At 50.3% G+C, this 23,096-nt stretch overlaps 2 protein-coding genes across 9 annotated transcripts in view; both read right to left on the reverse strand.

Moving 5' to 3' along the window:
* Positions 1-15,557, reverse strand: part of MFSD6L (major facilitator superfamily domain containing 6 like) — a 31,425-nt gene extending 15,868 nt beyond the window's left edge. For 2 of the 4 annotated variants that reach the window (XM_030015737.2, XM_030015738.1), the window contains exon 1: positions 14,078-15,557. In XM_030015737.2, the coding sequence (XP_029871597.1) occupies positions 14,078-15,452 (1,375 nt within the window). In that variant the 5' untranslated portion in view covers positions 15,453-15,557. Of the gene's footprint in view, positions 1-8,047; positions 12,609-13,908 lie in introns of those variants that run through there. The other 2 variants (XM_030015739.1, XM_030015740.1) reach the window with 2 other exon arrangements.
* A 927-nt stretch (positions 15,558-16,484) lies between these two features.
* Positions 16,485-23,096, reverse strand: part of PIK3R6 (phosphoinositide-3-kinase regulatory subunit 6) — a 40,779-nt gene continuing 34,167 nt past the window's right edge. For all 5 annotated transcript variants that reach the window (XM_030016060.2, XM_030016064.2, XM_041123796.1 and 2 more), the window contains one exon: positions 16,485-22,476. In XM_030016060.2, the coding sequence (XP_029871920.1) occupies positions 22,320-22,476 (157 nt within the window). In that variant the 3' untranslated portion in view covers positions 16,485-22,319. The remainder of the gene's footprint in view (positions 22,477-23,096) is intronic.

Below are 23,096 nucleotides of genomic sequence, written 5' to 3' on the forward strand. Positions count from 1 at the left end.
TAACACTATACCAGCTACTAGGAAGACAATTAACTCTATCCCAGCCAAAACCAGGACAGGGCTGTAATTTATATTTTAGAAGAGCACAGTGGCAAGCCCAGGGACGGACAGGACAAGAGCCCAGCAACTTTGATCCATTGCTCTGACCACCAGTTCTGCCTCCCCCCTGGCTCCACTGATTTACACACAGATGTCCCTCTGATGTCCCACTGGTTTGCACAAGACTGTCACACTGGTTATCACGAGGATGCCATGCTCAACACTCACACATGCTCAACACTCACACAGTGCCTGTGAGCCTGCACGTCCCACAGCAGCTCCCAGCCCATTTTATGGGAATAGCTGAGGTTTTGCTCCCAGGCAAGCTCCCACCTCCCAGCCTGGTCTGGCTCTCAGAGACACATCATTGAGCTTGTTATCAGTGACATGCAGCAGCACATTTATCACACGCAGGCTAATCTGGCTCTCCTGTGATGTACACACAGCACAGGTTGGTGAGAGGAGGCTTAGCAGCTACTGCAAAGCCAGGCTCTGAGAAAACATTAGAAATCACAAACAGCAGGGGCAAATTCTGCTTCCTTTGAATCTTCACAGGGCACATCTCCACTCCAAGACTTTGCCTTCCTGCAGCCCTGGGACTTTCCCTGTGCAGGGAGAGGGGAAAGTGCAGCCAGGGAGCACCAACTCTGGAAGCAGGATTTTCTGGGCAGCCGAGGCCTGGGAGCTGGAGATGTCAGAGCTGGAGCATGTGGCTTGGGGATCCCAAATGGGACCCAGGCCAGTGCTGAGGGTTACAGGGTAGGAAGAGACCAGCGTTAAGACACAAGGCAAAACACTCTGCACTAAGTGGTCCTCTACCCATCATGTAAAACTGCTTGAGAAATCATTCCGAGAGTGAGGCATATTTCCAAGGCTGCTGGCAGAGAAGGTTTATTAGTGGAAATACGAGTGGTTTGGATTAGTGTGACTGGTTTGGAGAATAGATTTCTGCTGTTTCTGGCTTAGAAACTCATGAGGACTACTTGGAGATTATCTCCCCCTTCCCCTAGCCACAAAGGCCATGTTCAGCTAATGCCAGCGTGCAGAATCCTCGATCGCTCCCCATTCTAAGCCATCAGGATGCTCTCAGGAACCAGTGCCTGCTCAGGACAGACTGATGAATACACGGGTCGGACAAAGTGTGGGGTTGGATGCGCTGCCCTCCCTCAGCTCTTGCTCAATGGCTCTGCTACAAATTGGCACAGAAACCCTCTCTTAGCCTTGTTTCTACGGGCCTGAAGGGGGTTGCTAGGGGACCGGACTGTGGTTGCTACAGGACCAGGATGCGGTTGCTAGGGGACCAGAGTGCAGTTGCTAGGGGACCAGGATGCTGAGGTCCCTCGTCCCAGGCATCCTGCTGCTCTGCCACCCCGGAGCTCTTCTTACCCAGGATATTTCGATGCGCCCACACCCAGCGCCGGTGGGCAGCTGGGGCCATGCGCCAGGGACAGGCAGGATCTCCCTGCAGATGATGGCAGGCACACAGGTAAGAACACATGTGAAGGTGCAGACAGTACAGCCGGCATGTACTTGCAGGCAGCCACTCCCTGGGGTTTGGCTGTACTTTGGTGCAGCTCTAGACCTGTCAGGAGAAAGCTGCACTGCTCTAAGTGTCGCTTCTGTGACCAGGCTAAAATGACAACGCTGATTATTTTACAGATGCGCCAATAAACAAAGATACAAGCTTACTGCAACCTTCATTAGCCAAGGACAAATCTAATCACCCCTAGGAGCACAGGAGTGGGTCTGGGGGAGGGGGACTGTCACTCCTGGCCTGTGTGGGTGGGTGAATAACCCAGAATATCTTTGATCACTGGTGGCAGAAGTATTTGGCTGAGGTTATCAGCCAGCTGTTTCCCAGTGGGTGAGTGAAAGGGATTGAAAAAGGTGTCAGCATTGCTTCTTCTCCCTTCTCATCCCAGAAACTCATCAGCAGAAGCCATCCCAGATGGGAAAGGTGAATCTTTGCCTGTGTATACAAAGGGAGGAGGTGGCAGCGCTGGGTTGCTCTCTCCCATCTGTGGCAGGAGGCCGGGACGTAATTTCAGCCTGTAGGCAACTGCCCACGAGAGCAAGAAAGTGTCTGGCTCAGCTCTGGGTGGGTTCCCATCAAAGACAGGGAATACGGTGTGGCTGGGACCAACCTGCCCAAGAGGAGCTGCCCTCACGCACTCCCCCAAAGTCACCTTTCTGTAGGACACTCCCCAGCAGCCTCCTGCTGCAGGTCAGGAGCATCCTGTGAAATGGGGACAGCGAACAGGTCTACACCACACAGCAGAGCAACGGCTGCAGGGCTCAAGCTGGAAGGTCCTCAGCCCTCGGCTGTGCCTTCAGGTGGTGTGGTTACTCTGCATCCCTCAGGCAAGATGTGTCCTCAGGTGTGCCAGGGAACTGCTCACCAAAGCAGTAAGTCCTGGACAAGAAGCTCTAAGAGGGTAGTCATGTGCCTGGAGCTGCTTAATTCAGGGCAGAAGCAGAGGGAGGGCAGTGCCAGGAGAATGCTCCTGCAAAATGAATTCCACGAACCATGGGAGGAAGCACCTGGACAAGGGGACACAGAGCTATGCCTCTGCACCAAAACCATCTACTAAACCTCACGAGAAACCAATGAATCCTTACAGGTGACTAACAGGCAGCTGATAGGATGGGAAGATGAACTTGCTGATGGACACTCCTTGCATCTGCCCAGGACCACAGGTGATCATGCCAGGACCTGAACATCTGAGTGAGGGTGGGGGCTGGAGCACGAGACAGATGAGGAGAGGCTGAGAGAAGCAGGTTGAAGGGTTGTTCAGACACTGGAACAAGGATCAGAGAGGTTGTGGGATCTCCATCTTTGGTCCGGGATACCTCCTGGACAGGACTGTGAGCAACCTGATCTACTAAGCCTGCTTTGAGCAAGTAGTTGAACTCAGTATCTCCAGAGGTCCCTCCTGATCCAAATTCCTCTGCGATTCCATGTAATGAGATCAGTCTGTGACCACCGATTGGGATGTACATGGATCTTCCCTACCTCAGGAGATGCTTCTCCAGGCAGATATGGGGTGATGCTGAGATCCCAAACCCCAGCAGCTACAGGCATGGGGCCTGATCACAGCTTTCCTGAGATGGTGGTGAGACCAAAGGGCACCGTGCACCCATGAACCTGTGTGATGGCAGCAGCACCATACAGCAGTCACAAATGGCAAGTACAGACACTCAGAGCTCATGAGGGATTAAAACCCGGCACAGCCTGTAAGCAGAGAGCTGGGCAAAAGATCTCACTGGAGATGGTTTTGCCAAAGCTGAGAATGGGTTTCTTACACCCTCCCTAAGTGTCTGGCACCAGTGAGGGCCTAAGGCAGGAATGTTTATTAAAGCCGTGATCAAGCTCACAGTCCTGAGTCTCCCTTTGGGGATGGAGAGGGATGACACCCATGTGCATCCACGCTGTCCAGGGGTCCCTTTGCTCCCACAGCTGCACATGCAACAGCACGGCCAGACACAGAAATCAAGCCCATGCTGCCTGAGCCAAAGGACCCCTGACTGGCACCATTTCAACCTGGCAAGTCAAGGAAGGGGAGAAAGCTTCGATTTAAACTTGGAGATGCTCTAATCATCACACATGGCCCAGGGGAAGCAAGTATCTTTAATGAGGAGTATAATAGCTGGAGACTTCCACTCCATATGGCTTTGGTGAAAACATTTAGACAGCCAGCAGCAAGCCTGAGATGAGTCACAGCAGCAACCAGCGCAGGGTTGAGTTTCAAGCAATTTACTTCATGATTAAAGTTGGGCAATTGATTGACAGTCCCCCGTGGAGGAGGTCAGAGCTCTTTACTTGGGCTCCATCCCAAGAGGCCTTTAACTCAGCCTTTTGCTTTTCTCTGCCATAGAAAGCAGCACGGGCAGGGGGCATTCAGCCCTTGCTCCACAAGCTCGATAATGAGAGAGATGGTAACCCGCTGCCCGGCTCTGGGGCAGCCTTGTCAGAGGGGATGCTATCCCCACCACCCACACTGCCTGGCAGGAGGGACACGAGCCTCCAGGACTGAACAACGCGTGGCCAAGCATGCTGGTCCCAGAGGACAGGATCATGCTCAGATGGGAGGGATCACAGCTACTGGCAGCCTGCAAACCATGGCACTGTTTCCCTGCTCTAGTAAACCAGGGAGAAATGTGGAGCCTTGGCCCATTGCAGCCAGGGAGGATTTATCTGGCTGTGTTTGTGCAGCCCCTGGCACAGCCAGCACCACTGGGGCCATGTTAGGCAGCCGTTAAAAAGACTAGAGTTCACGGATGAGGTACCCCAAGATGACTTACGGGGGGTATCACCAGGGGCGTAGCCCCTTCGCAACACCCCGCTGCTCTGTGCATTCTTCCCCTGGGTCACCTCCTGAGCACAAGCAGGGCAAGAGGCTGCGTGTGCTCAGTGCTTCACAGGGTTGGCCTGAGATTTTCTGGGATGGTAGCAAACAGCAGAGCAGCATTCAAAAAACAGACACCAACTGTTGTCACATTCTCACCCATCATGAGAGTCCCCCAGGCACTGGGAGTTTACAAAACTGCATCGAACGAGCAAACATCGCAACCACCACAACGCTGCTCGCAGGCACCCAAGGCAGGGATGCCCGGGTCATACCCAGCACCCTGAGTCCAGCAAGTGTTTGACCCTTCCCTGGACCACCCTGATGTTACCCAGCTGCTGGGAGCAGAGGATCCAGGTGATGGAAGTTCTCAGACCCCCCAAGGGCAGGGTCTCCACATAGACACTTCCCAGGCAAGGGAGGTGTGGGGGGAGGATACATATTGCCATGCTGAAAGGCACAAAGGAGAAGGACTAAAACTTCAGGCAGCTCACCAAGGAGATGAGCAGCTTGACGGGCAGCATCCCCCCACAGTAATACCAAGCAGGATGCTGGAGTTTGCTCCCTCCCTCCTTCCCTGCCCTTCCAGCTGCCTGTCCCTATCCCCCTGGGTGCAAGGGGCTAAGGGGGAGCAGAAAGGGATGGGGAAGGGGAGAGGTCGGAGGGATGTCAAGGGCAGAGGGACTGCAGGAGCCTCTGCTCCCCAGGATGTTGCCCACAGCCCCGCATTGGGCCCCTTCCTCCCACCCCAAGGTCGGGGACTCTGCCCAGGACAATCCCCCTGGTCGGGTTCCCCCTCTGCCCACCCCCTTTCGTACTGGAGGAACTGGTCAGAGAGGGGAAAAGGCAGAGAATGACAGGGTGGGCAGCCGTCTCCCGGTCACAGCCATGCCCGCAACCGGGCATGACAGCACAGCGGCTCCGTGTCCCTCCGGGCAGCATCAGCCGGCTGGCGGGCTGCATCCCTCCTTCCACCGGTTCGTTCCCTCCGGCCATCCCTCCTTCCCTCCATCCTTCCTCCCATCCCGTCCCTTCTCTCCATTCTTCCTCCCCTCCATCCAGCCCTTCCCTCCTTCCATTCACTCCTCTCCCCCATCCAGCCCTTCCCTCCCTTCATCCCCCCTTCCGCTCATCCCTCCTCTCCATCCACCCCTTCCCTCCGTCCTTCTAATCCCCCCCACCCCACCCCATCCCTCCTGCCCCACTCCCGATGGCCGCGGGGCCCCCTTTGATGGATGAAGCCGCCCGTTCCCCGCCAGCTCCCGGGGCTCGGATGCCCGGGGAGTCCCGGAGCCACCGGGGTCGGGGCGGGGGCGGGGGGGTAAGTTTGGATCCGGCAGCGCCTCTGCCCGCTCCGGTCCCGCCGTGCTCACCTGGCCCCGCGCCGGCGGGCGGCCACCGGGTGGACTCCAGCGATCCGTACCGGGGGGGGGGTCCTGCTCCCCTCCATGCCGCAGCCCTGCCCGCTCCGCTCCGCTCCGCTCCGCCGGGGCGGGCGGGGGCTCCCGCCGCTCCGCGCCCTCTGCCGGCCGCCGCCCCCCGCGCCAGCGCCCCGCTCCCCCCGCCCCGCACCCCCCGGGACCCCCCTGCAGCGTCAGCCCGGTTATTTCCCCGGGGTTCCGGCACCGGCGGCACGGCCCCCCTCTAACCCACCCGGAGCGGGTGCTCCGCAGCCCCGCAAGTCTCCCGAAAACCGCAGCAATAAAAGCATAAAAAAATAAAAGTAGCCCCATCTGGCACGGCAGCTGGAAAAGGCTTCGTGGTGGGTCTGCCCGGGGCGGGGGGGGCGGGAGGGGCACACGCGTTGCTTCTGTCGCTAAAGAGGACCAGGCTTTGCGCAGCCTGTGTGGGACACGGGGCGGGCTGTGGGGTGAGGCACGGCATGAAACAGGTCCCCACCAGAAGACCCTGTGAGGAGGGAGGTAAGGAGGGGCAGCTGCGCTTTCCAGTAAAAGTAACTTTTCCCTATGGAAAAATACAACAGCAAGTGTTTAGAAAATGTTCAAAGTTGTGCGTTGGCCCAAAATTCAAAGGTTGGTCCGTAGCATGTTGGCAGCACCCACAGCAACGGGGATCCCGGTGACGAGCGCTGCCCCTCTCCTCCCTCCGGCCAGGCTCTCCAGTGGGACACAGCAAGGACCAGTCCCACCATCTTGAAGGCTTGTGCCAGCAAACTGGTACGGGGAAGGTGAGGACAGGGTGTGGATTGTAAACTCTCCCTCTCGCAGGGTTTTACACTTCTCACTCACTCGTACCAGAAGCACTTACTCCACCGAGGTTTCACAACCTGCGGTCCTCCATGGAGGCACACGCCTCAGCACCACCTTCCCCAAAACACATGGAGGGGACACATGTCCTCTGCTAGGACATGCTTCTCTGCTAGGACGTGCCTGCAGGTGACACTGATATCCCTACACTGGCTTTGTGCAAGAGCACAGGCCCAAGGCGAGGGTGAGGCTGGGCTCGGGGACATGCCACCTTCGCGAGGGGGCTCAGGGACACCTTCCAGCACATTTTGGGAAGCGACGCGCAAAGTCACTGGGCTGGAGAGCAGCAGGGGCGATGGCAGCGGAGAGGTGAAGGCCAGGTCTGAGGGAGCAGCTGCAGGGTTCTGCTTTCTCATCCTGCCACCCAGCTGTCCTCCCGCCTGGCTGGCAGCGACATTGCTAGAAGTCGACAGTCAATGCAATAAAATAAACTATCAGTGAGCAAAACAGAGGCATGGCACTATAAGGGGTGGGTCCGGAGGATCACCTCCTGCAGAGAAATACCAGACTGTGGTATCTGCTATCAGTACCTTGCAGCGTCCTCATCTCTAGCAGCTCCCCTCCCTCAGGAAACAGGCTGCCGAGCTAATCCGTATGAAACATCCTTACGGGAATTGACATAAATCTGAGCAAAATCTTTGAATTCCCATCTTCAAAAACCACAGAGGAGCTGCTGACTTTTGACGTGGTGCAGTGTTTTAAACCAGAACATGTGCAAGGGAGACGGTGCTTCATTCATTGAGGATAACTGTGGCATATAAACAAAATGAGGAGACAAAAATTAAGAGTCTGTGCACAGAAAAAGGAAAAAAAAAATAGAAAAGGACACAGGAACTTCTGCTCCAGGTTTGAAATGCAGCAGCAGTGTCCGAGAGCCGGGGAACTGTGAGCGGCCGCAGCAGCACCTCACTTCGGCAATCCTCTGAAAACAGACAGGAGCAACACAAAGCCACAAAGCCACAGAAGCGTGCTGAAACCCACCCCACAGCTGAAATAGTGTTTCTTGAAAAATATAAAGTTTCACTATTTGAATGAATTGTTCAGGAATGCCCTGAGTTTTATAAGGCAGCTGCACTGTAATTTTAACTCCCAGGCGCTCAGTTAGACAGGCAAAGCCCAGCTGAGGGACACAGCCACTTCAGGATTTTGTGGTTGGTTTGTTTTAACGTGAAAGGTAAGAATAGCCTCCAACTGGCTGTTCCTCAGCTCATTAAATGATGAGCATCCACCATCACTATAATTATGAACTGATTATGGTCTGATGTGACTCACCTTGTTTTGATTGCTCCACAATGCAGAGAAAATGAACGTGTAAATACTTTAATCAGTCCTTCAGTCAAATACTCTACAGCCTTACTTTTGCCATGAGTAGCCAGATCTGATGTGGGCTGCAACTTGAATTCAACTCACTTTATTCTTAATAAATGCATGGGATTAAATCAAACAGTCCAGAGTCATACACAGAGTTATGATCCAATTAACGCACGCTATTTGGTCTGCCATATTGAATGTAATCATTATGTGCAAATCCCTTCTGCAGAGGTAAATGCAAACCAAGTGCACCACATGGTAGAGAAACAGTTGGTGTGCCCCATGCAAACTGCCTGACAGGCGTACGCTGTGGTTCTTCCTTCACCCAGGTATGCTCTATGTCCTTGAATCCACAGCTGAGAAGTTTTAATGGGTCTTGAAGTGACTTTTTACATCGGTCTACATGAGAGAAGAGTCACTAACAGCAACACTTTCAGGGCACTAGCAGAATATTTCTTAAAAGCGCTAGTATTTCCCTGTATACAGTCACTTTGTAGAAATCAAGCACCTACACAACAGTAAGTACACATACATTAAAAGCTTATAAACAGAACATCATCTAGTACCAAGCAACAGTACTACTTGAAAGGTGCTGACAAATACAAAGAGAATTAAAATGCAGCTTGGAGAACATCAGTATGGACACGGTCATTTGAAGCTCTTTGAAGAAACAACCTGCGTAGGCAACAGCAAACAACAGACACCGCTAAGGCACATTCAACAAATTCTGAGTCTTCAAAAACACTTCCAAGGTGATGCTCACAGTTGGCTTCACTGCCAACTCAATTAGGCGCATCTTGATGACAGAAGGAAGCTGAGTATTTTAATTTGTCAGTTGTTGAGAAAGGACTGTAGTCTCAAGTACCTGAATGCTTATTCCTGTGGAGGGACGTACACGTTAGAATAACTGGTTTGGAGTTATTTAATGTATTTATTTTCCTTAGGATTTGTCAAAAAATCCAGTTCATGTTTCTCAATTCATGCTTTGAATATTAAAGTTATTTCAGCATGTGATTGTGTTTCCTGACTCAAAATTCCTTTTACTAACAATAAAAACCCGTGTTAACACAAGCCTACTATTTTCAGTGTTGTAACTACCTCCATAGTTCTGACCTTTCAACCTGATTAGAGGTAGAAATGTTCTCAAAGTTTCAAAAATGAAGTCATGTTACCAACAACTTCCCTGTCTGCTCTACTGGTGAGGTCCTGATAAGATATCTATGCTTTCTGTTCCTTGATTTCTTCAGGCAAGATTTCTAAATATTAAAGGTGACACAAAGGTTAATTTCAAAGTTGTCTCATACCTCTACACTTGGGTTCACAGTTTTATGGTCTCAACATACCCAATTTAAAGTAAAAAATTGCCCTTGGCCAGAAAAGTCATTTATATTACAGCAAAACCAGGCCCCAGAGAGAAACCACACAGAAAAAAATTAATCTGTTCCCTGAGAAATGTACAATCTAAATTAGCAGATATTCCTCTGCATTGGCTCCCTCTTGATAAATACATCGATACAGATGCCAAGCTGAGAGTGTCAAGATATTTCAAGATAGACTCTTTTTTCCTCCCCTGCATTAGTACTGCTTAGTGCTCATGCCAGTAATGGTCAGGAGCTGCCTGATACTTGTAAGAAGTCTATATGGGACCCATATTATAAAGGCACAGAATCTTGGTACCATGCTGTAATCATAATTCACCTAAGAGTTCAAACCAGAGTGGGAATGTCTTGTCTGTACTTTAAAGATCAACAAAACGAGAAACACTTTTACTAGCAGCACCAAAGACAGCACGGATCGTGCCTTAGAGGCATTACACCCTGTCACGGAAGAAAGGACAGTTCAAAAGCTCTTGTTTTTAAGATTCAGAACATGCAGAATAACTCCGCAGCTCTCAAAAACATCACTCTCCCCCTCTAATCAAACTACAGCTAAATGGACTTACCTTAAATGGACCATATATACGATTTTGGGAAACGACTCATTACAAAAATACAAAAGCCTCCCTGTGAATTCATCTGGGTATATTTCACTACAGTCCACAAAAACATGCTGTGGTTGTTTGCTGAACATCTACGATTTTGGGAAACGACTCATTACAAAAATACAAAAGCCTCCCTGTGAATTCATCTGGGCAGATTTCACTACAGTCCACAAAAACATGCTGTGGTTGGTTGCTGAATTACAGAAATCTTTGGAGAACACTGGAAAGGACCTTACCATGCTGATCATATCCACAAGAAAAATGAACATTTAGAGATCAGTGCCCACTGAGTTTTACCCCATTTCACATTCTCAGAGTGCCACACTATTCAAGTCAATCACAGATGTGAGGTGCACAGAGAAAGAAGCTGAAGGAAACATTTGCAATATCCCACCATAAAATAACTGCCAAAAGGACAGAATGTGCAATTTTAGTTCCCTTATAACTTGGGAACAAATTTTTAAAAAGCAAGATAAGGTGTCTGATGCAATGAGTTACTCAGATTCCAGTTCAGCTGCATCAGCTGTATACCGAAACTACCTGCAGGGCCTGTAAGTTGTTTCATGATAAGCAAAGAGGCCTTTGTCATTTTTTGGCAAATGACGTCTCATCTAATAAAACTGATTTACTTAGATCCTTTGAAACCTCCCACAAAGTACACATACATTAAGCTATGTGAAATTTAAAATCTAGGAGCTACAAAGACTGTCATTGTGCAGAACTTGTTCCTCAACACTAACTGTGGTTTGCCTCCTGAGCTCAATTAAACCTAACTGTATTCAGAGAAGAAGGACACAGCTCAACTTAGACCCTGGACTGACACCAAGGGACAAAAAAAAAAAAAGTATTTCTACATACAAGCCTCTGAAATTTGCTTGAAGTTCACCATGAAGTAGGCAAACAGTAAAATCTTATGTGATTTTATAATCACTTTTATCCTTAGAATTGCTGTTTAAGAGTAAAAAATTAAAGAAACAGAAGTTTCTACATCCATTTTTTAGCAAATAGTTGCAAAGTAATGCAAAAATAACTGCTGATGTGGTTGGAAATACGTCAAGAGAATCTATCTTCCCCAAAGGCAGTTTGGTTCTTCTTGGTTACATCTTATTCCCAACAGCATTAAATGCCTTAGCACATTCTTACTTCTGCAAGAACAATAAAGCCATGCTCACAGCAAAGAAGTCTCACACAGAGCAATTTAAGTCCACCTCCCTCCTTACCCTTTTGGCTTGCAGGGTCTGTGACCATCAGAGCGGAAGAAATCGAGTCACCTATGTTATAGAGCTCACACACAGAAACCGTATAAACCTCAGTGGAAAATGATTTAACCAAATTAATGCAATTTCTTCAGTGAATGAGCCCTCTGCCACCCTGACTTCCATAGTGGTTTGTAATTCAGAACATATTTCACACTGTATAAATACAATTCTCCCCTGAATCAGCACCAAATGTGTTTATTGGATTAATAACTTTAAAAAAAATCTTATTACGCAAGATTATTATACTGAAGTTAAACTTTGGGCCACACCTGAAATCCCAGTTCATCGCAGCAGTGGCTGAGCACATCTAAACATCCATGGCCAAAATGACCGTGGAGGTAAGAACCCCGGGGGAGTCACACCATGTCCCTGCCAGGCAGCCGTTATCGCCTCTCTGCCACGGTCACAGGATGGATTGCACAAGCACTTTTCAAGGTTTCTCTTTGCAAAACTGGAATTACAGCAGCTGGTTTTGTGCTGAAGCAGATAAAACCAGCACATATCACCCATTTCATTGGCTTCAAATGAGGGCAGTGACTTCCAGCTGAAGAAGCAACTGCATTTTAAACCATTCCAGCTATTTCTGCAGCATTCATCTCACAGAATCACACATTACTCTACGATGTGTTGCTTGCAGTTATGTTACTCAAGACTTAAGTCATATACTCTATTAACAAGTAATTAGAGTTCCTGAGGTATTATATGATAATAAAGCCGGGATAAATGCTTGACACTAAAATTGTTCTCAAGTTTGAATTCCTGGGAGAAGGTAACATCTTAATAAAAAGTTCCAGCTATTCTTGGCATGAGGACAATTCTATCTATAGAGTCATTCTAGTAGAGTATTCTGTATGGCATACGGGATTTGTGCCAGGAAAACAGAGCTAATTGCCCTGAAAGCATGTGATGTACAGATAATCTGGAATCCATGCATACAGAAAAAGAGATCATCTTCAATGGCATTGCTTTTCCTTGTCTCCAACCACTTTCTACTGAGTCCAGAACGCAGCAGGGTGACAGACTGCAATGCCATTTGCATATTACAAATTAAATATGCATTTAAATAAATATTTTGCTTTTTGCAGCTGCTTGTCTTATGGCTTGTAAAACACTAGGAAGATGTTATTAAAATCTATCCCTCTGCAAAAGAATGATGTAGTACCTTGACCAAGGAAGTACCTAATGAACTGACAGCAGCTTTTGATGGTAGCTGAAAGGACTGTAAGGCTCAAAGCTTCTCTGCCAGCCCCGTTTAAGGTCTGATACAGGTCTTTTAATGAGATCAGACCACCAACTTTTCATTTGTAAGCAAATCTTACCTACTGAAGAGGTGTTGAAATCTCTGTGCTTTTGAGGTTAAGGCAAGCCATATAAGGCAGCTTGAGGATCCTTCTGGACTTAGGCCCTGTTCAAGACACAGATTTAGTTGTAAATAGGAAACGTGAGAAGAGGGCTGCCCGCGGGCCAAACTGGCCCAGGGAGGATCACCAGCTTTGACCAGATCAACTCAGCCAATGCCAAGTTCCTTCTGAATGAATATTGCCCTACGTTAATCGCCAGCCCACAGAAGTTACTCAAATCAGGAGGGCAGACTGCTTCCTGGTCACCCTGAATGCTGGGTGCTACCTTAGGTAAATAAACGCAAGGAAGTCCACAGGCTGCTCTGCTGGACTTGGACAGCCAGCAGGCATCGACTGTGAGCAGACATAGTAGGTTTTTTCCAATAGATGCTGATGCAGTGGCATACTTAAATCCCAAAACATGAGAAGACAGACAGTCTGTAGCAAAACCTGATTTTACAAATCAAAGCAGAACAAATGAACCATTTTTTTATTCTCATCCCTTATTCAGCAAAAGGAGTTCACAGACATAGCACCTTGAAAAAGGTTAGTGTGCTGTTAGCATTAGAATATTTTTCATTCAATTGTGTCGAAGTACAGGTCGCAACTTTTGCTCACAGTTTCCACAGCATCAGCTCTGGGGAGCAAGAACTCAATTCAAGTTTGCTTTTTGACTAAAACCTTATCTACATTCATTTCAGCAAATGTATACCTGAAATACCTTGTTACGATTTTGGAAGCAAAATCATTAAGTTAAAAAGGAAAAATTACTACAAGAACACTATAAATTAAGAAAATAAAAAGATTTCTAAATTTTTTAAAATAAAAATCTGTCCTGTCAGATATATACTGTATGTATTTAGCACTTTAGAATTAATGGTCATTTCTGGGCATCATCATCATACCACATTACCACTCCAACCCCTACATTCAAGTAAAGATTAGTTGATCCCATGCTGTTGTGACCAATTCCTATTAAAGCTTTCATCCTTCATAGCTTTTACCAGCCAGTCCCTTTCGTTCTCGTCCGAGTCACTCATATCACTGGAATCGGCAGCCAGGAGACGAGAATAATTAATTTTTTTCTGCTGCGGCAATTTAGATTGGACAATTAAGAACAAGAAGAGCCACAGCACCAGGCACACGCAGCACGCCCTGTACAGAACTGCCAGGCCAAAGTGCTTCACAACAAATCCTCCTGCAAAACTGCCCAAGCTTGCTCCTCCACTGTAGCAGAGGCCCTGGAGAACAGCATGCAGGGACCTCTCCATGCCCGGAGTGGCTATGTCATCCACCGTCATGTTAACCACCCACCACAAAGCACCGCTACTGAAGGCAGATAAAATCTGGATAAGGAGAACTGACCATGCAGTCCACAAGAAGGAATAGCACAGAAGCTGTACTGCCAGGAGGCTTAGGCTGACTGCAACAATTTTGCTTCTCGAGAAAGTCCTCAGCAACTTCCCTTTGAAGAAATAAAGCAAAATTTCAGCAAGCAGCCCGACAGCCACAGAGAGCCCCATGTACAGCTCACTGCTGCCTCGGTCCTGCATCTGCCAGAAAAGAAAGTTGTGCACCGCAGACCCAGCCACGCCAGTGAAGAAGATGGTGATGGTGTACAGGATTGCTCGGCCGTCACTCCACAGTAGGGCCAGGGCTTTGGTGGTTTTGTTAATACGGTCGGTTTTCTTGGGAACATGGATGGGAATGAAGGCACTGACAAGCAACGACAGTGTTATCAGGAGAGCATAGCCATAAAAATGGACAGCAAGGCGGGTGATTGTACTGCTGAGGAAGCAATTCAGTTGATCCACGAATACGGCAATGCTGCAGGCGCCTACAGATGCACCCAGGTAATTCCAAATCCACAGCTTGCCATACCTATCAGTCGCATCAACGAAGTCGAGAAATTCATAGAGACTGTCATCCACTGTCCATTCGAGAGAAGTAGCCAACAGCTCCCAAAGCACGACAGCACCCAGTACCATAAGAAAAATCTGATGCTCTCTGTCCTGAAAGATGTTTTGCACTGCCTTGAAACTGAAATCTTGAGCATCTTTCCGGTGGTCTGAAAGGTTTCCAGACATGTAAGCATCTCCAACAGCAGGAAGAGTTGTTTTAAACAAAGAGAGCTCATTACTTTCAATAGCATAAGGGCTTTCTTCAGCATTATCAGCAAGATCTACTGCAGCAGGACCCAGACTGCTTGTTTCCTTCTCGAGTCCATGTAAGGGAGGTCTGTAGGAAGACAGCATTTCTGGCTCTCGTGTCTCCCAGTTAACTGCTTTCACAGAAGTTGTCCAGATGGAGGGACCAACCAAGTAGCCATTCGTCTTTGTATCACTTTCACCAACCCCTCTGCCTTTTTTCTCAAGCCTATCTGTCAGGCCAAATAATCCCTGGAAGGCCAAACTGGTTAGCGTTGGCTTTCTGCTCGCCATCAAAACGTCAGCGGTTGTTTTCGTTGTTTCTTTTGACACAGCTTTTGCATTCGTAATAGCACTCGCGCTTAGAACACCGTAGCTGCTCGTGCCCGGACCGGCCGCCGCGGTGGCGGCCCCTCGGTCACCCGGCTGCTGGCTGGCGTTACAGTACTTGTACCCCACGTCCCCGCCGGCGGGCGGGATGAGGGTGAGCAGCAGGCTGGCCCCCGCCGAGCCCAGCAAGGAGCCGGCAACCAAAAGCCGCCGCTTCCTGCGGCCCTTGGGGCAGCGGGAGCAGAGGGGAGCCCAGAGAGCTGCCGCCAGGTGCTTGGCTCCGGCCACGACGCCCACCAGCGGGGCCGGCAGCCCCAGGTGCCGGAGGTACAGCGTGAGGAACGGGGCCGCGCAGGCCTTGCCCGCGCCCTGCAGGAGACGGAAGAGGCCGGAGAGGGCCAGGGCCCGGCCGACGTCCCACTGCTCGCTCATGGCGCCGCCGCATGCTCCTCCCGCGGGCACCGGCGAGGCGGCCACGCACCTGCGGGGACCCGGGGGACCACCCCCGCACCCCCGACCACCTCCGGGCCGCGGTGACCGTACCTGCGCGGCGCGGCCCGCCGCCACCTCCGCCCGCCCGCCCCGGCCCGCACCTGCCGCCGCCCGCGGGGCCGCGCCCCGGGCCCGCCCCGTTGCCAGGAGACGGCGGGCCGGGGAGGACAGCGCCGCCTGCCGGCCGGGAGGGGAACGCCCGCGGCCCGGCCCGTTCCCGCGCCGCGGTCTCCCCGCAGCCCCGGCCGCCTCAGCCCCGGTCTCCCCTCAGCCCCGGTCTCCCCTCAGCCCCGGCCGCCTCAGCCCCGGTCTCCGCAGCCCCGGCCGCCCCGGCGGAGAAGGGCGTCCTGCGGGCCGTGGCCCGGCCGAGGAGCCCCACCTGGTGCACGACGCCGGGAGGGTTTTGGCGGGGGGGGGCGTCGGGCAGGGAGCAAGGCTTTGCTACAGGGCCAGCGGCCTGCGAAACCTGACTGTCAGCTCCAGCCTGAGTATTGAGCTCAGATTTAATGCTTACTGTCCAGATTAACGTTTGTTTTCCATCCTTACATTATTTTTATCCTTCTCCTGGAGGGAATGAGATTTGCAGACCATGGGTATGATCAAGGCCCAGGCCGCCGTGGGGTAGGACACGGATGCCCGTGGGATGTCCATGGTTGCCTGCTCTGAGGTCTGTCCCCTCATCCCTTCCCTCACCAGGCGGTTCGTCCCAGAGCATCCCAGCCGCTGCGAGAAGGAGCAGAGCGGCTCTGCTGCCTCTCACACAAAATAAGGGACATGTTTGGTTTTTTTTTTTTCCCTGAAGTGGTGGCAGGAATGTTCCAACTTGGTTCAGGTCCCAAAAGGAGATGTTGTTTGCTGCAGTGTTTCCTCATATGTGGAAAAAAAAAAAAAGCTAAACTCTTCAATTCAGAGTCAGGATGGACTTTCAGAACCAAGACCTTCCATGCTGGTCACAAAGCAGAGAGGAAATGCTTTCCCTTTTTCATACAATGTATTTCCAAGCAAGGCAACCCCCTGGCATTGGGTACTCCCCAGCCCACTCCCCTGCAGAATAACCCTCCTGCTTTCAGCCCCATGCCGCAGGGACATCCTGACCCGGCACAGGCAACGGAGCGGGTCACGGCAGTGGAATAAGGCCAATGTCTGGCACTGGGTTTTGTTTGAGACACTTTGCTCAGGCGTCGGAGCTCCCTCCATCCCTCCCCATCGCTGTCAGGGCTGGCCTTGATCCCCTGACCATCTGCAGTGTCCCTCCCCTGCCTGCTCACAGGTAACCGGCCCATCTTGTGAGCAGCCATATCCGCTCCCCTCTTATCACAGGCGACTGTAATCTAACCCCATAACTCCCTTGTAGAAGTCAGCCAGTCTGGCTCCAGGGCTGTTAAGGCTTATTTCTATGAAGACTAGAAAACAAATTTACATCCTAATCCCACAGCAAGCACTGGTCCCCTTTTGCATCACTGCTGGCTTTCAGCTTATCCAGAGTGTTCCCAAGTGAATTTCACACCCTGAGGGTTTAAGCTGCTTTAGGGCAGCTGCCCCAGGGTTGCAGCTACGTCACCCGACCCCCACAGCTCTCCGCTCACAGCTCCCCTCTGTGCTAACACCTTTGCTCTGCTCCTCTCCTTTCAAGCCCTGTGGAGCTCGGGAAGGACTGGCTGCTGAGCACTTCCACTATGCGTCTCCATAAGGGAAGAGTTGTTCAGGTGCTGGTGGTCTCCAGCAGTCCCGGCACACATGGCAATGCCTCTGCTGCAGCAGAGTGGGCAAGATGCAAGGAAATGTGTAAAAACAGGCTCATGAACCACTGAATTCAGAAGCTCAGTGCAGTCAGATCTCCTAAATCATCATTCGTGATGGGGAATACCCTTCTTTCAGCACAGACTCTTTGATTTTTTTCCCTTGCATTGAGTGATGTGTTCATAGTCCTGCTTTATTACAGTACTTTGTAGCCAGCTGTTCTGCGTGTCGTGCCATGTGTTCATGCAAACAGCGTTCACAGGAGCCATCATGACACCCACATCCTATGGAGTTGTTTCCAGCTTCTGGGGTCACCTGGAAAACACATGCCAACAGCGTAGCGCAGCACAGAAACCAGCAGAGCTTCAATTTTAATGAGCACAAAGCAAGACATGGGGAGATTGCATTTTCCTTGTTTTGAAACACCTTTAAGAGGGGCTTTTCCCTGTTCCGCATTTATCCAAGCAGTGTTTGAAGGCTGCTTTTGTCCGGCTTTATGTTCTGTCCTCTGAGTGTGGTAGAGCAAAGGCAGGCAGGACTGCCTGGACATTGTGTGCCTGCGGAGGGCTCAGCGAATTCAGCCAAGAAAAGGGAAGAGCTGCCTGAGCAGAGCACTACTGAAATCACCCTGGTGGGATATGAAATATGGATGGGGCTGTAAACACCGCTGTTTGTTAGAACTGATTTATTCCTGGCACCTTGCAGCGGTGCTGCTGGGGAGGTCGTATGACAAAAACACATTGATCCACCGTTAACAGTGGCCATGCAGCGTTGTCCTCCCCCTCGATCAGTCTGTAGGTTTTCACATGGAGCTGGTGGGAGATTAATTTTCTTTCCATATGTAAAAATGATCTATACCAGGACTACTTATTGCTGGGTTCGTTCTGCCTCTGAAGTTTTTAATTGCGGTACAGAATGCTCCCTGGAAAAGAGGTGATTTGTATTCTTTTTTCACAAAGTGTTTAATAATTTACAGCCAGTGGGTGTTTTCAGGTTGTCCTAGGTGGTATTTCGGGAGAGGTGATGGAAGGAGGAGGTTGTTCAGAATGCAGAGCTCACAGGCAGCTGGCTGGGGATTGCCTTAACTACCTGCAAGTGCCAAAGCGCTGCTTGCCGCCTGGGCTGGTCTGGGTTTGTGCAGGAGGAGGTGGCAGTGACTCACACTGGGAAGCAGACCTGGCGTGACGCAGCCAGGACTGTGGGTGAGACAGCAAGCCACTAAGCAGGGACACATGCGGACCCTGGCCAAGCCAGCTCGGCGTCAGCCACTGTGTGCTGGAGAGCTGTTTGCATCTCTGCTTGGCATCAAGCTGGGCACGCAGAGAGCTGGGGGCATTTTGATGTAACAAAGACAAGTGTGGTATAATGGCTTAAATACATATATTCAGGAGGGACTTGGAAAGGCTGGGAGTCTCTCCAACAAGCTGGAGAGGGAGGTGGAGGATCCTGCCAGGTAAAACCCCTAACACAGCTGTGCCAGAAGGGTTTGTGCCTGCAAGCCCTACCTCCAGGCTCTGTTATTTATGAATGCACCCTGCACTCAGGCTTCTGTGCTCTCCCAGCCTCCAGGCAATGATGTCCACCCTTATCTCCTTGAGGTCCACCTGCCACATTCCTCCAGGCATTTCACCCAGACCCTGTGCAGAAGATGGAGCTGCTCTGAGGCCAGCAATTCCTGGGTACAGGGCCTACCTGAACACTGTCCCTGTACTATGGTTGCTCTGTGATCTGCATTAACTGCCCACGATTTCCAGGGGCAAATAAAACAACCTGTGAAATTCTCTCTCTCACAGATGTGCTAACTCATTAACATGAGTTCATGAACTGTTTCTGCTCTATCAATGAGCAGCTCCTGCAGTCAGTAGGCTCAGTGGGCTTTAGAGAATGCTTGGAGAAAGCCAGCGTTTCACCCCTTTCCCAGCCCAAGCCTACGTGTGCTGGGCCAAGCGCTGGCCCCACTAAGGGAAGGGGGTGCTTTGAAGTGACAGACTTTGAGGGGAACAGGCTGCAGGGACAGAGCGTACCAGTACAGAGGGGAATGGAGGGGCAGCCAGCATGGGGGTTATCGACTACCGCTTCCACATTTCTGCAATTCAGCCATTTCTGCCCATCCCTTCACAAAAGAGCTCTGCCCATGAAGTCTTTCTGTGTAACATTGCATGTAGCCCCAAGGTGGGGAGGAGAAGACATCAGCCATAGAGGGCCAAATGACACTGATGTCTTTCTGTTCCTACCATCTTATTCCCCACCCACATGCAAACATAAAAACCCAACCAAACTGACAGTTTCTGCTGGGGTTTTTTTCTAATTTTTTTTTTTAATTGGCATTAAAAGGATTGCACCTTCTGATACAGATCATCTCTGACACCTATACAAATAACTTATAATCCATCTACATAATTTACAACTGTACAGAGTAAACTCTGGACACTGCAGACCACGCTCCAACCTAGCACACCGTCTCTTGGCTGTGTAAGCATTTGCTTTGTGTGCCAGGGTACATGAACCTGACAATGAAGCCCCAAGGAGGCAGAGGTATGAAGAGCCGCTGGTCACCCCTTAAACCCCGTGTTACCCTATGCAGCAGCCTGCAGAGGAAAACAGCTGGTGCAAGCAGGTGTTTCGCAATTGTTCCTGTCTAACTTCAGCTTCCTTCAGGGCCAAAATGTTTGCTGCCTAAGTCTGGCATTGGTGGGCATCGACAGTTTTTGACCTTTGAGGTGAAAAACAGTACTGAAGAACCGATCACTGTTGCTGAGATCTTGCAGCTTTGTGACTCCCATGGGGGGACATTAAGTCTCAGGGACTGTGCTTGGCTCAGCTGGGAGTGAGGGGCTACATCTGCCAGCATTTCAAGGTAGCTTCCTTAGGAAATGGTCATGTTGCTGTTGCCCAACATGATCTTTCAACTGTTGGTGCTGGTTTGGGATTAAATATTTCTGGGGACCTGGAGGCTTTTTACACTGCTAAATAACCCATCGCCTGCCGACAGCCCTTGAGCTGCTGTGCCCCCAATAGTGTATTTCAGCAGTTGTTTTGGACTGCATGGTACATTCAAAGTGAGAGTGAATAAACCTTTAGCTTGGGAACAGGAAGCGATGATGCCTGCTGTGCCAGGTAACAATGCAGGACAGCAGCAGGAATATGGCAGCCCTGTGCTTGCTGGTAAAGAAAGGGGCCAGGGAAGTCTGAGGGTTGAACCCCTAAAGCCTTGTGCATGTGGCAAGAAATGCAAGGAAGATTTCCTTGGGGCCTAAACAGCCAAGACAACCCACAAGCTCAGAGCAGTTCTGCAGAACAGAAACTCCTCTCCAGTACCCCAGACTGGGATACCTGGAGGTGGGCTCCTTGTTCCAGGTGTGGGTGGTTAAACAAAAGTGGCTTTCCAGAGATGCAGCTCCCCAGGGCTGGGCAGACCCGGCACAGACAGGACAGAGGGGTGGATTTGTCCCCAGCCATCAAGGCTAACATAGGGTTTTGCCAGTGCCGCTGCCGCTAGGTCAGCATCACCCTGTAGCACAGAGCTGGCTCCAGGGACTCCCCATCGATGACTAGCTGCTATGCACATATACAAAGCTAAAGGACACTTTCTTTGGGCTGCTGATCCAAGCAAGCACCGCTGAGTGAAGGCAATCCAGGTAACAAGTTATCTGGGAGCTGAGAGAATAAAACAATGATAGTGTCATAGAAGGAATGCCCCCAAATCACCTCCAATGTGAATTTAGGGAAGACTCCCTGGAGACACTCCTGAAACCACAGATCACACTCAAAAAGTCAATAAATACACACCATGTTTCTTCCATTATTTCAGTCAGCCACAAACTGGAATGAAGACAGGGTCCTCCTACATGATAATCCTTCACACTGGGTTAGTCTAAGCCTGGGTGGAAGCAGGAGCTGTGCTGTCACTGCTCAGCCTGGCCCATCTGCAAACCAGGGGAGGGTTTCTACACTATGGTAGCACCAGAGGAACGGAGAAGTCTTGCAGGCATCCTGCCCATCCATCAATCCCAGGAGCACTACTCTTCTCTTCTACATCCCTTACCTGCACAGCAGACACAGACCAAACCAGGACTACAAGGCAGACTGGGATGCAGAGGTATTGCTGGCTGGCCTCACGGAAGAGGTCCGCTGCTGCTGGGGTTGTAGGTGGTTGTTCCCGGGATGTACAACTGGAGGAAGGCAACCAGTGCTCATGAGGCTCCAGACCAGATGTGGAGAGGTTGTGTAGCAAAGCCACAGCGAAATGCCAGGTGGACTCAAAGGTACAGCTCAGACGTCAAAGAGCTGTTGTGCAGCCTCCATTGTCTGCTCAATGAAGGTTTCTTCTTCAAGCAGGTCTATACCATTCACAGCTGAGCATATCCCACAGCACTGCCTAGGCAGCCTGATCTGTTCTTACCCTGTTCATTACTGCCAAATATTGCACTAGATTTTCCATGTCCCTGTTTCACACCATTCATCGTTACTTTGTGTGGCCCCTTTGAAACAACAGCAGGTTTCCCGCTGACTTCCATAGAAGCTGCATTAGACACATGTGCTCTCCCAGTTGTGGTCAGGCTTACAATGAGGTTTCCTAAATCAGTCAGGGGAATAATTGCTGGTTTGCCCAAATACATCACCCTGTGCCAGAATGAAGAGTTTGCTATGCAGAACCCCACACAACAGATCCCCTGCCGGGCTGTCAGACATCACCATAATAAATATTACTGATAGCAACTGCTCTATGATCCACAAGCACAGCAAGCACCATCACCTCAGCTGTATTTTCCCCAGTCTTCCTGAAATGAAGAAGCTCAAAGGTTTTCCCTGACTTGTGCAAAAGGTTAAAACTCAGTTCTTCAGCAACACTCTGTCCCTTGGCAGGGGGGTGTTAGCTGTGATCATCACTGTCATTCAGCAGGGCATGGCTGTCCTCCCAGAGCACTATCCACCTCTGCTGTTGCAGCTTTTTACACTGTTACCATTGTAAAATCACCATTGGTGGCTTTTAGTGTGTTTTCTTTTCCCATCTCCTCTGTGATGACCCAATGTCGCATCTCTCACACCAGCTTTTTCTTGTTTTCTTCATTGGATAACGCCTGCAAATGTGTTGATAGGCAACAGCAGAGACCTGGGCATGTATTTCACAAGCCCCACATCTTCTGTTTTGTGCAGGTTGAATTTCATTGTCCTTGTCTTTTGCAAGCAGTAGCTGGGCTCTAGGCAAGGAGACACTTCCACACTGCAAGAGCACAAGAACATATTTACTGCATGTGCAAATCTGCCTTTGAGGGACAGAGCCTGATCTCAGGCTAAACATCATGACTCTCCACTGACTGCTGAGGGAGGGCTGTCATACTGAGATGTGCAGCTGCTTTTATGCTTTTTCAACCGGTTTTGGCTGGAAAGATGAGCTGATGTGTATTAGTATTTGACCACAAAACCAGTGTCCTTAGCCTGGCTCACTTCAATTCTCAGAAATTCACATTTTATGTACGTTCCACATGGCCCATGGACCTTGAACCACCTGTCCGTTTGCTTCCAACACATAACATGTCACTGCAACTACTATAGGCACATTGATCCCTGCTGTTTTCACAGGGCTGAATTCTCTCCCCCTACCTTCTATGCTTGATACCCTAGTAAGGAATGCAGTCAGTGGAAACAGCATCAGCTCCACGATATAATTAAGGAGATCTAAGATCTCAGTTTGTCCCTGGAGGTACCTATCCTGCTACTGTCTTAATGACAGCACCTTACTTAAAATGGAAGAACCATTTTGTTTCTCACATCATCATGCAAAACCACAAAGGTAGGAGAGCACCACTCTGCCCTGCTTTCCCTGGAGAAGCAATGTATTTG

The sequence above is a fragment of the Aquila chrysaetos genome, chromosome 5 (assembly GCF_900496995.4).
Source record: "Aquila chrysaetos chrysaetos chromosome 5, bAquChr1.4, whole genome shotgun sequence".
Classification (NCBI taxonomy): domain Eukaryota; kingdom Metazoa; phylum Chordata; class Aves; order Accipitriformes; family Accipitridae; genus Aquila; species Aquila chrysaetos.